The 15780-nt window shown below is 55.2% G+C and overlaps 2 protein-coding genes across 3 annotated transcripts in view; one reads left to right on the top strand and one right to left on the bottom strand.

Annotated features, from left to right (window-relative positions):
* Positions 1-15780, top strand: part of CDH23 (cadherin related 23) — a 122717-nt gene that overhangs the window by 89228 nt on the left and 17709 nt on the right. The window contains 2 exon segments of the mRNA XM_054515590.1: positions 14265-14486; positions 14569-14688. Of these exon segments, the coding sequence (XP_054371565.1) occupies positions 14265-14486; positions 14569-14688 (342 nt within the window).
* Positions 585-12677, bottom strand: VSIR (V-set immunoregulatory receptor). 2 transcript variants are annotated; one of them, XM_036385522.2, is made up of 7 exons: positions 12538-12677; positions 7033-7479; positions 6110-6157; positions 4773-4880; positions 3405-3432; positions 2143-2330; positions 585-1269 (listed from the first exon to the last, which is right to left on the bottom strand). In XM_036385522.2, the coding sequence occupies exons 1-7, from the start codon at positions 12599-12601 to the stop codon at positions 1232-1234; spliced, it is 921 nt and encodes a 306-aa protein (XP_036241415.1). In that variant the 5' UTR covers positions 12602-12677; the 3' UTR covers positions 585-1231. The 2 variants fall into 2 exon arrangements, with proteins under 2 accessions (XP_036241415.1, XP_036241416.1); XM_036385523.2 differs by having other exon boundaries at positions 2143-2327.

The raw sequence follows: 15780 nt of genomic DNA, 5'->3' as shown, positions 1-15780 counted from the left end.
CAAATCCTGCAGCTCCCCAGCCCATTCCAGAGGCAAACACTGTTTCTTCCAGCCCCATAGTGTGGAAATTTGTGTGGTGCCAGGGATGCTCAGCCTGGCCATGCTGCCTGGTGCAGCTGTTGCTCAGGTCTGACTCTGTTTTGCTATGATTAATGTTTATGTTTGTCTCGTGGCCGTTTTTTTACCCACCTTACAACGAAAAGAGAAACAAGAGGGAAAAAAAACAAACAAAAACAAACACACTCTGAGTAACAGTGTCTGCCACAAGGTTTGATATCATCACCAGGCCTGAGTCACGCTGGAGAGCCGTAGTTTCTTTTGGATAAGCAGTGCCAGATGTTGTTGTTCAGATGCTGCTGCGCTCACCCACGTGCCCCAGAGAATCACAGAGTCCTCTCACAGTGGCCCCAGCTCTGGCCCTGCTGGGCCCAGGAGGGCAAGGGGAAGCTATCCATAGCATTTCCCACTGTGCCCCCCATCCCTCCACCTCTCCACAGGGGCTCTCCTCACAGGAACACCCTCCAGATGAACTTCCTAACTGACAGGCATGTAAAAAAAAAAAACCCAAATGAAAACCATAAACATCCTTTTTTCCTTTTAATCAGCACTGATAATGAAACAAACAGAAAGATAAATTGCCCTGATCCCAAGCCAAGGATAAAACTGCAGCAGAAATAAGGCTCCTCCCAACATGTGTTCTGCTGAAAGGCAACAGCATCACAAGTCCACGGCCATTTCAAAAGGCTGGTGAGGAAAGAGGGCTCTGCTGGCAGCAGGGAGCCTCTCCCCTTCCTGTTTTGCAAAGAAAAAGGTAGTACAAGGTTGGCTGGTGATCCTGTTTTGTTCCATGCTGAATAAAGTATTTTACCATCCACTCCCAGAGAGGATGTTCAGTCAAGGATCCAGAAACGTGTTGATGTTGCAGAGCTGAGAGCCTGGCAATAAGTTAATCCTCAGGGAAGTCTGCAGGTGCAGGACATCCTCCCATCCCCACATCCTCAATTTCCAGCTAGTCTGTAAAATGTGAGCAGTACAGAGCACTTCTCCATGGAAACAGGTAGTTAAAAATCGAAATCCGAGCGAGAGAGGTTCACTTCCAGTCCCAGGGCAGTGGCAGGGTGGGAGGCAAGGGCAGGGATCCTGCACACAGTTTCATTTCTTAAGGCACTCCTGGGGCTGTTGTCTGGGTGAGCATGGCCTGCTCTGCAGGATGTGGTTTCCTCCAGGCTCCTCAGGCTTTCAAGGAATTTGGTGAGTCAGGAACAGGATCTGGAAAAGGCAGACCAGGGGTGTTAGTCCAGCTAACAGCTGAAGGGATATCATTCCAGAAGTGACCAAACTCTGCTTCTGTGTGGAAAACAGGGTTTAGGTCCTTCCCATCTTTCAAGCTACCAAGTTTTTGATGTCACCACCTGTAGCATGACGCGGGGTAGGACAGTTGGGACAGATGGAGACGAGAGATCTCTGCAGCCAGGTCAGGAACTTGGGGTTTATTGCAAAGGGCCTGGGTGCAGAGCCCTGCTGGGAGCTGCCAGGCACAGCTCAGAGCAGGACTGAGAGAAGAGAGGGGCAGAGAGGATGAGAGGGTAGGAGAGTAAAAGGGGTAAGAGAGCAAAAGCATAAGAGAGTAAAAGGGGTAAGAGCGTAAAAGGCAAGAGCTAAGAGACAAGAGCTAAGAGCATAGAAAGTAAGTGAGTGAAGTTCCCATTACAATACAATAAATCTTCTTCTGTGTTGAATATTCTAATTCTCACTAACCAATCTAGTACAAGATACAAATTCCATAGGATTTACATACAGCCTATAAGAATCATTACATTACCATACTGTGCTACATTTTAAACCCTAAAAACTCCTCTTTGGGCCCCTCTGCCAAGCTGTAGGGTCTGCTCTGACCCTTGGGCCTGTCTGCAAGCAGAGGGTGTTGTTCATCAAAAGGGGATTACTTTCAGTTTGGCTACATCGTTGTTTTCCCGTTGTTCAGTAACTGAGGTATCTCAAAGCTTGCTTTCATTTCAATCTCACTTTCCTGTTTCATCCTCCCCAACAACCCACACCAATTTTCCTGCTGATATTCAACCCCCCACTTTCCCCTTCCCTCCCCACCCTCTCCAGAGGTGCCGAGCGTCGCCAATCACTCACCCAGGGTGGGGAAGAAGCAGTCGCCGGGCCCGGGGGGGGACAGGGGGGTGCCGGGCTCGGAGAGCAGGTGCCGGCCGGACTCGGAGGGCAGCCTGCGGGCCACGTAGTGCAGCTGGGGCCGGGGCCGGGGCTCTGCGCTGCCCGCCGGCCCCGCCTCGAACACCGGGTTCTCAATGCCCTGCGCGCTGCTGAGGGCGGGAGAGGTGTTGGCATCTTTATTGCAGCTCGGGTTTTATATCCCCAGCGGGGAAAAAAAGCTTTTTTTTTTGGCTGAGCGTTAGGAACAGGTAAGCAGGGCAAGGGAGCAGGTTCAGGCAGTGGGATCTTGGCTGAGAGTAAATGGGGAGCCCAGGGCAGAGGGGAAAGTGGTTTCAGGCCGTGGCATCTCAGCTGAGAGCAAATAGGGAACCCAATTCAGGGGGGAAAGTTCAGCCCCTGAGACCAAGTGGTCTCAGGCCATGGCATCTCAGCTGAGAGCAAATGGGGAGCCCAATTCAGGGAGGAAAGTTCAGCCCAAGCAGTTTCAGGCAGTGGCACTTGGCTGAGAGCAAATGGGGAGCCCAGGGCAGAGGGAAAGTGGTTACAGGTTATGGCATCTCAGGTGAGAGCAAATGGGGAGCCCAGGGCAGGGAGGAAACTTAGCCCAAGTGGTTTCAGGCAGTGGGATCTTGGTTGAGAGCAAATGAGGAGCCCAGAGCAGGGGGAAAGTTGAGCCTGATTTCAGGCCATGGCATCTCAGCTGAGAGCAAATGAGGAGCCCAGTGCAGGGGGGAAATTCAGCCCAAGCGGTTGCAGGCCATGGCATCTCAGAGCAAATGGGGAGCCCAGTGCAGGGAGAAAGTTCAACTAAAGTGGTCTCAGGCCATGGCATCTCAGCTGAGTGCAAACAGGGAGCCCAGAGCAGGGGGGAAAGTTCAGTCAGAATGGTTTCAGGCCATGGCATTTCAGAGCAAACAGGGAGCCCAGGGCAGGGGGAAAGTTCAGCCCAAGTGGTTTCAGCTCTTCCTGGAGTGCAGGGAGGGAGAGGCAGGACCTTGAAAAACGGAAGGAGGCACTTTCCACATGGAGAGAAGGAAGAGAAACAGGGATTTCCCAGAAATGGAAAGGACTCAGGGTGGGGGTAACACCAGCACCCCTTTCATTCTGCTGGGCTGGGGATTTGTGCCAGATCCAAGGGGAAGGAGGAGAGGACAAGCCCTGTGCAGGGTCTGGGATGCAGGCTGCAGGGTGTGTGAGGAGCTGGGAGCTCGTGGGTTCCTTACCTATCCATCCTGACAAGCTCATGGGCACCTGCCAAAGACAAAATGTGTGGGGTGAGTGCTGGCAGCACAAGGCCCAGCACCAGGCCCAGACCCACTACCAGGGCTGGGTTCTGGTGTCTTATCCACCTCCAATTCCTCCTCTCCCTTTGCATTCCTCCCTCTCTCTGCTTCCACCTGCTTCTTTAGCCCTCTGCTTTGCTCCCAAACCTCCTCCTCTGCATCCCTGCCCTCTCCCACTCATTCACTCCCCAGATGGAGACCCCAGGCTCCAAAGAAGGGTCAGGGACACTCCTGCAGGGATGGAGTGAAGTGAGGTGCAGCTGCAGTCTGGCCCCATTGGTACCCACCACCCACCTGTGGCACCATCCTGGGGCTCTGCAAACACCACCTGGCACTTGGCTGCCCCTGTTGGGTTGGGCAGCACCAGGTCAGGCATTCCCTCACCCCCAGATCCCACAGCCTGTGTTACTGGGCTCTGCCTGGCTGAGATGCTCAAGTTTTGGCCCAAACTGTGCCAAAGAAAGGTGCTAGGTGGAAATAAGCTGGTCCATGGCACCTGAGAGGCAAACCCCCATGGATTTTGCCTGCCCTCTGGTGTGAAGCAGCATCCAGGTGATGCTTTGCAGATGGAGCTGGTGGGATGCCAGGCCCCTGCTAAAGGGGTGCCTGCAGGGTGTGGCTGTGCAAAGCACAGTTCCCATTCCTGTGGCTGGCACTGTGCCCTCCTGCTGCTGCACAAACCACTTCTCCAAAGGGCTCCTCTGAGCCCCACAGCCCCCACTGAGCTGGGAGAGGAAAACCACAGGGCCCCTCTTGCCCAAGGGCTGATGAAATGGCTCTGCCAGTTAAAGGTGGTGCCCCTTTCCGCTTCATTACTGAAATCTCTGGGAGCCAGGCACGGGCAGGAGCTCTGCCTCAGCACAGCCTGGGCTGCCAGGGCTGGGGCAGCAGAGGGGACACCTGTCCAATGGCCACAGACATGTCAGGGTCTTTTTAAAGAGGAAGGTGAGACAAAGTACAAATAATGGTCTTCAGTTGCTTAGAAGGCAAAGCTTCTATTTGGGGTGTGCAGTGGAGGGAGGGATGAGAAAATGAGATGGCTCTCACAGTGGATGTGGAGCAAAGGGCTCAGCAGGGAGCATCCTCCAGTCTCAGAGCCTCCAGCATGCTGCTGGTGTCCCCTCCTATCCCACACCAGCCTCAGGCATGCCTGGTGCTTCCCAGGACAGCTCCAGGAGGCTCCTGGCAGGGACCTGTCCTTGGGCCACCTCACACCACACCCGTGGGACCTGGGCCAGCCAGAGCAGCTGATCCCAGAGGGGCACATCCCAGCCAGCCCAGGAGGTGAGAGGGAGCCCTGGCACGTACGTCTGCTGCTGGCAGCTTGTCTCTGCTTGTAGATGAGGAGCAGGATGAGGGGCAGGCACAGGATGCCCACGATGCAGGCGCCCGTGGCCAGCGCGGCCGCCGTGATGTCTGCAACACAAGAGCAGAGATCAACCCAACCCTCCACCTTCCCTTCCCTTGGCTTCCCCAGGCCAAAATCACAGCATTGTTTAGGATGGAAGAGACCTTAAAGATCATTAACCCCGTGTTGCCTCAGAGCTGAGGCAGTGTGGCTCCCACACCACCAGGATGCATTGCCAGCTGTGGAGATAAGCTCTGAGGTGTCCTGTTAAAACCCCAACAAAACCCCTTCATTGCTGCAGGACATCCCAGGGTTTTTGGTCTTCTAGGTGTGAGGAGAGAAGCCCTGATAAAAGCTCCCAGCAGCTTTGGGGCACTGACTCTGACCCACTGCCAGCCTCCAAGTGCTCGGGCATCAAAGGGCTTGTTACCCTCTGCTAATTAATGTGCCCCTGGAGAATGTCACCCCCAGGGGCTCCCAGAAAGGCTGGCAGCCTGCAGGCACATCTGTGGCCATCAAGGTCCTTGTGGGATGGCTTGTGGTGAGGCTGAGGGCTGCTTAAATCAAGGGCAGGTTCAGTTCCTCTCCTGTGCATCCATGTGAGGAAGCAGCTCCTTTCCCTGTGTGCCTGTGTTTTGGGAGGGGACATTTTTCTCTTTTTTCCTGACAGGGCAGGGTGTCCCAGCACTTGAGACTGAAGGTTAGGGACAAGAAAGCACAGCTCATGGGGACTAGGAGCTGCTTGTCTTGTCTGGGCATGCTGCAAAATAATTTTAGCCAAATCTGCCCATTTAGGAGCCAGCAAAGGGGGACAGACAGAGCCACCCAGCTGCACAGTGAAGTGGGGGCATCTCCATGTCTAGACGCAGCCCTGGGGGAGCCCCACTTTGAGCACTCAAGCAAGATTTGGGTTTCCCCTGCTGAGGCAGAGGTGGCCCAGGCTCAGGGTGTAGCAAGAGGCTCCTGCACCTCTTTGCCTTTCTGTCCCTTCCCCTTTGCTCGTGGCAGCAGACACTAAATCCCTGCTGTGGGAGGGGGCTCAGGTGCTTTAGAACAGCAGGGTGAGTGATCTCCATGGCTTCAGGACAGGCATGGCCAGGGGATGGGCTGAGGAAGGCTCTCCTTAGCCTGGGGATGGCCTGTCATGCACTCCCTGTTGGAGCAGCATTGGAAAGCACCCTCCCAACCCCGGGGTGTGAGGCTGTGTGTGGGCACTGGGGTGTTGGCAGTGATCCCTAGGGAATGCTTGGGCCAGGATGGCCAGCAGCACCTTGGAGAGAGGGGTTTTGCCCTTTACCTTTGCCGGTGGCAGTGTGAAATGTGCAGTTTTGAAGGCCTCCTTTGCCTGCAGAAGAGAAGAGAGAAGCTCAGGATTTGCTCAGGTCCCACAGAACTCCCGACCTGCTGGCTGCCCTTGCCTTTTCTCCCTGGTGTTGAGAACAACATCCCAGAGCAGCCCAAAGCAGGAGTTTAATCCTGGCAAGTGCTCACTGATATCCCTGCTGCCAGACCCCCTTTGTCCATGGCAGTAGGGCCCATCCCTGACCATGCAGCCAATTCTATTTTTATTTTTTAGTCTAAAAGAAAAGGTATCCAACACTGCAAATCAAGGCCAGGAGATGCCTTCCCCTCCCTCCTGCCTCTCCCACTGGGCTGCTGTCCCAAGGTTATCTGTGAGCCCTCACCCAGGCTTGCACCACCAGCCAGCTCCTTTTAAGCTGAGCCTTGTTCCCCTCTCTGCCAGAAGGAGGTTGGAGAAGATCACTGAAACTATGTACCATGGATTTTAATGCATTCCAGCCTCTAGAGTTATTAAGATTATTTTAGTTGGTTTTTTTTTTTTTTTTAATGTTTCACTGCTCTCAAGCTCTAATTCAAACCTTCAACTTTGACTTCTGGAACCTCATCCAGAAGTGTCCTGCACTTCCAGCATCAGCGCAGCCACCTCCCCATTCCCAGAGCTGCATCCCCCACCTGGCACTCTGCCCTGGCAGGGCTGGCAGAGCAGCCTCACCTCTCTGGACCACCCCATCCCCAGAGCTGCATCCCCCATCACTCTTTCCCTGGCATTTGCTAGCAGGGCAGCCTCACCTCTCTGGATCTGCATCTCCACAAAGCCATGAGCCACCTGCAGGGTGTGGGGCTTGCTGTGACCTCCCCATCCCCAGAGCTGAATCCCCCATCACCCTTTCCCTGGCAGGGCTGGCAGAGCAGCCTCACCTCTCTGGATCTGCAGCTCCACGAAGCCATGAGCCACCTGCAGGGTGTGGGGCTTGCCGTGCCCTTCCCTCCTGACCTCCACAGCATAGCAGCAGTAATTCCCACTGTCCTGCAGGGTCACATTCATCACCACGATGTGGAAGGCACCGTGGTGGTCAAGGACAAACTCCACGCCGTGGTGGCCGCTCTGCCTGCCCGGGGAGGGTTTCTGGGAGGCGTTGTGGTGCCTGCCCAGGTCGTGGTGCAGCTCCCTGTCGGTGACATTGCGGATGTGGCGCTTGTCGGAGCAGCTCTGGTCGCCTGTGCTGCTGAAGTACCAGGTTTTGTAGAGCAGGTCGTGCCTCTCGGCCAGGGCACCGCTGACACGGCAGCTCAGGGTCACGTTCTGGCCCTCAGGGCACACACACAGCGAGTATGGAGTGGTGACCAGGAATCCTGCAGCTCGTCCTGCCAGGGACAAGGTACCAAGTCAGAGCCTGGGCTTACTCCGGGGTTTGTGGTGCTGAAATGGCTCCCAAGGTATTAAAGAGTTATTTTTCCCAGGCCCACGACTGAGGAAGTCAAGATTCCTCATTTCTGCTTCTCAAGGTTGTTTATTTTCTCTTACCTATCACATTCTTTCTCTGACCTGCTGAGATCTGTCCAGCAGGCCGGGTTGTGGCACAGTCCCTGCCCTTGGGGTGGTGTTGGCTTTTTATGCTAAAAACTACCTGTACTTTATTTACAATAATTTTCCAATACCTATCACCTATGTCAGACAGTCTGTCTCTAAACCAATCCAGAAGTGTCACCATCACAGCAGAAGGTGGAGGACAACAAAAAGAAGAAGAAAGACAGGACATGCCCAGATTCCTCCATCTTGCCTCTTGAACCCCCATTCTAACCCCAAAAATTGAACCCTCTTGAACCCCCATTCTAACCCCAAAAATTGAACTCTCTTGAACCCCCATTCTCAGCCCAGAAATTGAACCCCAAAAATTCTACCTTTTCACCCTGTGATAAATTCACTAACATTCTGCTCAAACCCTTGTGGCTTGTAAATCCTCACACAAAGTTGGTAATTGTTTCCATGGGTTAACATCAAAGGCACAGGTGTTTTTGAGTCTGTGCCAAGGTCTCTGAGCCCCTTTCCAGGGTCTCAATTCACCCAGGGCAGCCAGAGGAATGTCCTGGGTTCTGACAGTAAAACTTTTTTTTGTAGCAAAACTGGCCAAAAAAGCACTGCAAACCCACCACCAGTGCTGGCAAAGGGTGGTGAGGCCCTGGCAGGGGTTGCCCAGAAGAGCTGTGGCTGTCCCATCCCTAGAAGTGTCCAAGGCCAGGTTGGATGGTGCTCTGAACAACCTGGGATAGGAGAAGATGTTGAAACTACATGATCTTTAACTCCCTTCTTAGCCAAACCTCCCAGGATTTTGTAATGGGGCTGGGAGCACAACTTCACCCTAGAAATCAACTCTGCAGGAGAGAAATGCTTTAAATAGAGTTTAGCACCTGCAGCAGGGAGGCAGGAGCGCCCTGGGGCCAGCAGAGGTGTGGGGCAGGGAGGCAGAGGAGGACGAGAGGAGGAGCAAGGCAGCAGGGTCATGGCTTGTGAGGGAGGAAACACGAGCACAGCTGGGCCTGCTACAAAAAAATCAAAGGAGCGAAAACAGAAAAGTTCTAGGAGGAGCAGTGGCCCCCCCTTCTCCCCCAGATGAGGCGGGGAGCAGGTCCCACCCTCCTTGTTTCTCAGCCCCCAGGGAGGAAAAGGGGGAACTGGCTGATGCTGACTGCGAGGAGCTGCTGGAAAATGAAAACAATTTTCAGAAAGAAATTCTGGAATGTGGGCAGGAGGCGTGGCAGGAGAGTGGGAGCAGGAGGCATTGCTGGTCTTTCCCCAGCACGTGGGTGGGGGGTTCTGCTGGGTACGGGGAGCTGTGCTTGAGGGGAGGGAAAAGTGCAAAGCCAGGAGAGGTTTTGGTGCTCTAGCCCTGCCACTCCTTCACATTTGCAGAAACGCTAACATCACTTCAAAAGCAGGAGAAAAAGCAGATTCTGTGTTTATTTACTTCAAATTACTGTGGAAAAGAGATTTCTGGGGCTGGTTTGCAGCGGAGAAGATGTTACAAGGACAAGATGTTTCTCTTTATTTTGGTAACATCCTGTTGTGCCATTAGCTCCGCCGCGTTTCGCTTTGAGGTTTCTCACTTGCTATATCAAGGGTGTCAGTGACAGGCAGGGTGTGATGAGCCTGCCAGGCCAGGGCTCCCCACTGCTGGGCCACGCAGAGAGCACTGTGTCACCAGAGTGGAACCAAAATTGTGCCTCCCAGCCCTGGTGGTTACCTCGGACTCTCGGGTGATGGTGCAGGAGCAGCCCCTGAGTCGCTGCCCGAGGGTGCTCTGCAGGGAGAGGGAGGCTTTGGGAGGGAGATCAGCCCCATTGCATCCCTGCTCTGGAGTCCCCAGAGGCAGGGCTGGTGTGACCTTTGCCTGACCACTCTGGATAATTGCTTCCTGCTCCCCCCAGCGCGTGCAGGGCACGGCCTGGAGCTGCTCTGCGCTGAGGTTTGTGTGGCCTCAGCTCAGCGCTGCCTCTTTCAGTCTCATTTTCAAGCCCTGACTTCTCCTTCTCCTGGGCTGCTGCTGGGGCCAGGATGCACAGCCAGGCTGGAGGGGTTCTGAGCACAAAAGGCACTTCAGATGTGCTCCTGATACCTGCTGCAAGGGGAAGTGCCCCATTCACATCAGGGCTCTCCTGGGAGCCACAGGAAGGGAAGCCAGGGCTCTATTGGAGGAAGCCACACTTCCAACACCTTCCAAAAGTATCTGCAGGAGTCCTTTGTTTTCCACACACCCCCCTCAGATGAAGTAGGGCTCATCCCCACGCGGTTTGTGAAGCTCTGCCTTGCTGAACCATCCAGCCTCCACCTCCAGAGCTTGATGGGAACCGTCTGGATGGAAAGTCAGCTCAGCCCACGCTTTCGGGGAGGGGCAGAGGTTACCACGTGTGCAACCTTCAGCATTACAGGCTCCCCTTCCTTCTCCTCAGCGGGGGAAGGCTCTCAAAAGCCTTGCAGTGGAGGGGAAAGCAGCTGGCAAGGCACGGTGCAGCCCAGGGCAGTGCCAGGGCAGTTGCTGCTCCCTCCCCAAGATGTACTGAGGCTTCAAGCCCATGCTGGATGCTGGATGGAGCCCAGAGGAGACATCTTCTGGTGGTGTCTTTACACCAAAACCCATGGATCTTTAATCTCCTGGGCTTCTTCCATGCCCAGAGCCCAGGCCTGGCTCCTTCCACACCCCAGCCAAACCATTCCCTTTGAAGTCAGAGCTGCTGGCAAATGCCAGAATAAAGCCAGATGCCCATCTCTGTGCATCTCCAGCTGGTTGGGCCAGTTGAGGGCTGAGCTGAGATCTGTTGTCTTGTCACCATCTGGTAAAGGCAGAGGAGGTCTCAAGCAGGTGCCAAAAGTGTCCCTTTTCCTCTTTGGCACCTCAGTAACTTTGTCTCCGGCCAGTGGTGTTGTGTTGGTGGGGCACAGAGCCCAGTGCAGGGTTGGTACATCCCAGTGCTGGCCGGCATCACTCTCCTGACACCTGGGAACTCTGCTTTCAGACAAAGCAGAAACACAAAAAAGTGCAGAAACCTGTGCTGCTTGGCTGACCAACAGCTCAAATAAATCAGGATTTTATTCTGGGTCAGTGACCAAAAGCCTCTCCTGGCTGCTTCTCCTATGTTTGGTCCCTGGCCCTGGCAAGCAGGTGTTTGATCTGCCCTCCTGTGCTTGGCAGAAGTGATTTCCACTCTTTTCCTGATCCTGCAAGGGATCAGGTCATGGAGCCTTTGGAGAGGCTCACCTGCTGCAGAGGAGGGAGGCAGAGGTGGAGCAAGGAGCTCTGCTTGCTTTGCTTCCTCTTCTGGGAGTTCTTGTAGCAGGCTCACATCAAAGTGCCTCGAGCCCCATCATCACTGTGCTGTGACTGTGCCTCAGAGTTCTCAGCCAGGTGAGATGTGCAGGGGCACCCGTAGCTCTGCAGAAGTATCTCGAGCACCAAGGAAAGAGGAGACAAAAAAACCTGCTGGAGATGCCTGAGACACGCTAACAGCCCTCATCTCCTGCACCCCAGGGCCAAATGGCTTCCCAGCAGTGGGGTTCCCATCATCCAGGCACTGAAGGGAGCAGCCTTGGGGGGTCCTGCCTTGCTCCTCTTCCAGCAGAGCCCTGGCTCAGGGATAGCACTTGGGATGCAATTTTAGGAAGCCCAGCTCAGCTGCCTTGCTTTAGGGGAAGAGGAGCCACTTCTCCATCCACCTTGCTGCCAGCATCCCCACGCTGGATGTCTCCAAGGGCTACTTCTCCATCAATCCCTGCTAAAATTAGCCAGGGGCTCAGGAAGTTTTGGCAGGCGCGGGGTTGCGCAAAGCTCAGTTCCTCTGGCACCAGCCCCACGCTGAACATCAGCATCCAAGCTCGTTGCACTGCAGAAGGCCTGAAGTTCAGTCCCAGCGCCCCAGATGCATAAATGAAATCATCCAAATCCCTGTGGACATGCTGGGAATTGCTCCCTGATGACTCGGATGAGAAGCAAAATGTGGTTCAACCCACACCAGCCTTGCTGTCCCAGAGGAGAGGAGAAGGCACCTCTGGTCCCATTGCAGCAGTGGGGCACCTTTGGGGATCTTTTCCCGGAGAAATCGTGGAGGCAGCCACTTTGTCCCGGGAGAGAGGGTGAAGCCAAGCCCGATGCTCACCCCCGCCTGCGCAGGGCAGGGAGGAGGGATCGTGCTCCTTCCCAGCTTCCTTCTCCGAGTCGCCGTCCAGGGTGGGACCGCGCTGTTAATGCCACCGCCCCCGCTGCCTGCCTGGCCCCGGAGTCCCGGACGGAGCCGCTGCCTGCCGGGGCTGCTGCGGAGCCAGGCATGAAGCAGCCCCTTCCCACAGCATCCATCCCGCTGGGAAGCGCCCCCAGCACCGGGAAACGCTCACTCCGGGCCAGGGCAGCTCGGTGGCCCTGGCTGCCCACTCGGCACATCCCGGCGGAGCGCAGCATCCTTAGAGAGGGCATCCCAGCCCCTCTCGCACAAGTCCCCTATCTCTCTCTCTCTCTCTCTCCAGAGAGCACCACTCCAGCTCCCCCTGGGCTGTTGGAGGGGTCTCTTCTCCCCGTGGCACAGCCGGGGATCCCACCGTGCCAGGGAAAAGTGCCGTGCGGGAACGGAGCAGCTTTTCCAGCCAGCGGGAGGCTGACGGGGACAGGGGGCTGCTTCCCTTCCACGCATGTTAGATCAAAGGAGAGGAAGAAAGCAAAAAAAAAACCCCACACTCAGAGTTTTAGAACAGCAGTTCCCCTGCAGCCCCTTCACCCCAGCACCGTGTGGAAGGCTGGCTTGATCCTCCACACACCAAAACCAGGGGGGGAGAGAGCGAATAATCCCCCAAACACTCCGGATTGCTTGTGCCGGAGCACAGCCCCGGCGGAGAGAGTTTCTGCGGGCAGGGAGGAGAGCAAAGCGAGCCGAGCTTACCGTGGGAGGCGAGCAGGCAGAGCGCAGCCAGGAGCAGCCCGGGCCGGGGGCACGCTGTCCCCATGTCGCAGGGGTGGCCGGGCTGAGGTGGCTTCTGCCGAGCCACCGCACGCTCTGAGCAGCCCCGCAGCCCCAGCCGGACTGGGACACACAGGAAATTTCATTGCGATTCGCAATGCAGCGCTGCCGAGAACGGCGAGCACCCCCCGGAGGTGAGAGGCTGCAGGGAGCGCCCGGGGTGGGGATGGCTCCGGAGCCTCCTCCTCCGCGGGTGCCTCTGCTGGGTTTCTTCCCTTACAGCCTCGCTTAGAGCCCGCTGCGTGTGGTTTTGGGGTGCTAAGGAGGGTGCTCGCCGTGCCAAGGGACTTGAGGGTGATGGTCTCCATCCCTTTTCCCAGAAGGAGCTGATTCCTTGGGCCAGCTTGTAACTTTGCTCACAATTAATGTTTTTGCCTTGTTTGTGAGGATTAAGGAGGCAGAACCTCCTGGGATGGATCCCTGCAGTCCTGGGATGAGCGGGCAGCAGGTACAGGAAGGGGTTACTCAGAGCAATGCCGACTTGGAAAAGGAAATGGAGCTTTCCCAAAAAAAAAAAAAAAATGGGAGCAAAGCCCCATCTTCCCCCTCCTAAAGCCCATTTGCACTTTGCCCTGAAATAGCAAAGCAGCCCCGTGGTCTGACACATAACCCCTCCTGGAACTTCTCTCCAAATTCCAAAGGCATCAACAAAACCTCTGGCTGCAGCTGAGAGCTGAGAGCTGCCTCATTTCCAGTCAGCCTTCCCTGGAAAGCGGAGCCCAGAGAACGTGGAGTTTTGCAACCTGCAGGAAATTTTGTTGCCTGCCTGCTCTGAATCTGGAGTGTGCAGGGAAATAAAAAAGTACCTAATTACGGTGTGGCATTGTGGCTTTTACAGCAAACACGGCTGTGATGCTCCTGCCAAAAATGTAATCCTTGGCTGATTGGGAGAAATTTATTGCTGGGGGCAGGTGTGGGCATGAAGCCCAGACATGCCAAGGAAATGGTTTATTGTTCCAAACCCCCAGCTCTGTGCTGAGCCCTCAGGCAGAGCGGTGTGCCATTGTCACCTGCCTATCCCAGGTGGGGTGACAGCCCTGTAAGACAGCCAGGAGAACCAGGTGCCCGTGCAGGGCCAGGGACCACTGGAAGAGGCTGCAGTCCAGCTGAGCCTGACCAGCAGTGAGGTTGTGGTCAGCAGGGAGGTGGTGGGACCATGGGAGGTCGGTCCAGGTGTCCAAGATGCTCAGTTTTGTTCTACCCTTGAGCCGTGGCAGCATCATCTCTGGCATTTTCCACCTTTATTGCCACACTTGTTAGTAGCAATCAAGGTGTCCCCAATGGCAAGGCAAGGACTCGCACGCACCAAAGGCAGGGAGGCACAGTGGGGCTCAGTGCCTGGTTTTCCCTGTGCCATGGGCTGCTCCCTGGTGTTGCCAGCAATGGCAAACTCTGAAAAGGAGAGGGATCCCACAGAGACACACTTTGCTTGGGAACAAGGGTGTGATTAAATCTCTGATTAATCTCTGTACCCAGCTGTCACCTGCAAGTGCGTCTGAAGACACGGCTCATTTCATTTGGAGCCCTGCATGCTTTTTGTGTCTCTTGGCACTGCTGAGCCATTGTTGGTCACTGACCTTGACAGATCCAGCCTTGATTGCCCAGCAAATGCCTCCACAGTGCTTACCATGATGTCCCGTGTCCCACAGGCCACCACCACGGTGTACGTCACCGTCCTGGACGAGAACGACAACGCTCCCGCCTTCCGGCAGCAGCTCTACGAGGTGACCCTCGACGAGGGTCCCTCCACCCTCAACGCCACCCTGGTCACTGTGCAGGCCCTGGACCAGGACGAGGGACCCAACGGCACGGTGGCCTACGCCATCACCGAGGGCAACATCTTGGGTACCTTCCACATCGACAACGCCACGGTCAGTACGGCCGCCGGCCCCGCTCCGTGCGTGTCCCTGTCCCGGTCCCTTCACTGCCAGCTGCTCTCCCCTGTCCTTGCAGGGGGAGATCCGCACGGTGAAGGAGCTGGACTACGAGATCAGCCACGGGCGCTACACCCTGGTGGTCACAGCCACTGACCAGTGCCCCATCGTCTCGCGCCGGCTGACATCGACCGCCACGGTGAGGAGCTGATGGGGGGGTTGCGACACCCTGGCCTCTCTGGGGTCAAGGAGTTCCCACTTGGAGAGCAGTTTCACATCTCCTTCCCAGTGGTCACCAGTTGCTTTTGCCAGCTGTGGCTGGTTGGCCCAGTTGCTGTCGCCTTGCTCCCTCAAGGGTGTTTCAAAAGAGGGTCACGCACAAGAGATGTTTCTGGGTTAATTAGCCGGTTATTTGGTCTTGCAAAGACATAGAGAAACTCCTGGAGCTCCTCTGAAGTTGCATTATGTTTTCGTGAGATGTCCTCTTGGCCCTTGAAGGGACAGCAGGGAGTGAAGCATTGCTATTGCATTAATTTCAGCTTCATCTTTATCTTTTCTTGCTATTTATGTGCTTTGAAAATTCCTTTTTCCCTTGTAAGGAGGTTATTTAAAGCCTCTAGTCATTTTTATGATGCTTTTCTTTGTAGCTCTTTCTATTTTCCCTGGGCCACGGTGACCTGAACTTAGTGCACTGCTCAAAGACTGGGGAGGGCAGGCGAGCAGCTCCAAAGCAAATATTTTGCAGGAATAGAGTGCACTGATTATTTTTGCGACCAAAACCAAAATTTGACAAATTGTACGGCACACCCAGATTGATTTGGTGGACTGCAGGTGTCAGGGATAGGTTAAAACTTCCATCTTGATTGCCATGGACCTCACCCTGACATCAAGTCACAGGTTTTGTAATCCCCCAAAAGGAGATAAGTTCTTGTGTGTGAAGGGAAAAAAAAAAAGAAAAACTTAAGGGGAGGTACCAGTGTGGGAAATTTCTATGGATAAAATCTGTCCACACAAGCCTGGCAGTGGGACTCCATGCCTGGACAAAGGGAAAGCCTTCAGATGTGGGCATCTGATGGTGCTGGGGATGGCTTCCTGGCCCAGACAGAGCCAGGGTTTAACTGCAGGCAGCGAAGGCACAGCTGCCATGCACTGCAGGCGAGGGCAGATCTTCCCCTGCACTTGGCTCAAGCAGAGACACGAACTTGGAAACCCCTTCAGCAGCAAGCACCAAAGCCAGGAAGGATGGAAACACCCTCCCTCCACTGCTCATGGAGTTTGTGCCAGCAGTGTA

This window comes from Molothrus ater, chromosome 8, assembly GCF_012460135.2.
Source record: "Molothrus ater isolate BHLD 08-10-18 breed brown headed cowbird chromosome 8, BPBGC_Mater_1.1, whole genome shotgun sequence".
Lineage (NCBI taxonomy): Eukaryota > Metazoa > Chordata > Aves > Passeriformes > Icteridae > Molothrus > Molothrus ater.
This window is presented reverse-complemented; position numbering and strand designations above follow the sequence as displayed.

Bases quoted from the DNA above. Each gene is read 5' to 3' on its own strand.
- VSIR (XM_036385522.2), bottom strand. From the start codon at position 12,601: ATGGGGACAGCGTGCCCCCGGCCCGGGCTGCTCCTGGCTGCGCTCTGC. The intron at 6,158-7,032 runs GTGAGGCTGCTC...TCTCTTCTGCAG, and splicing joins GGAGCTGCAGATCCAGAGAG to GCAAAGGAGGCCTTCAAAAC. The intron at 3,433-4,772 runs GTACGTGCCAGG...TGTCTTTGGCAG, and splicing joins ACAAGCTGCCAGCAGCAGAC to GTGCCCATGAGCTTGTCAGG.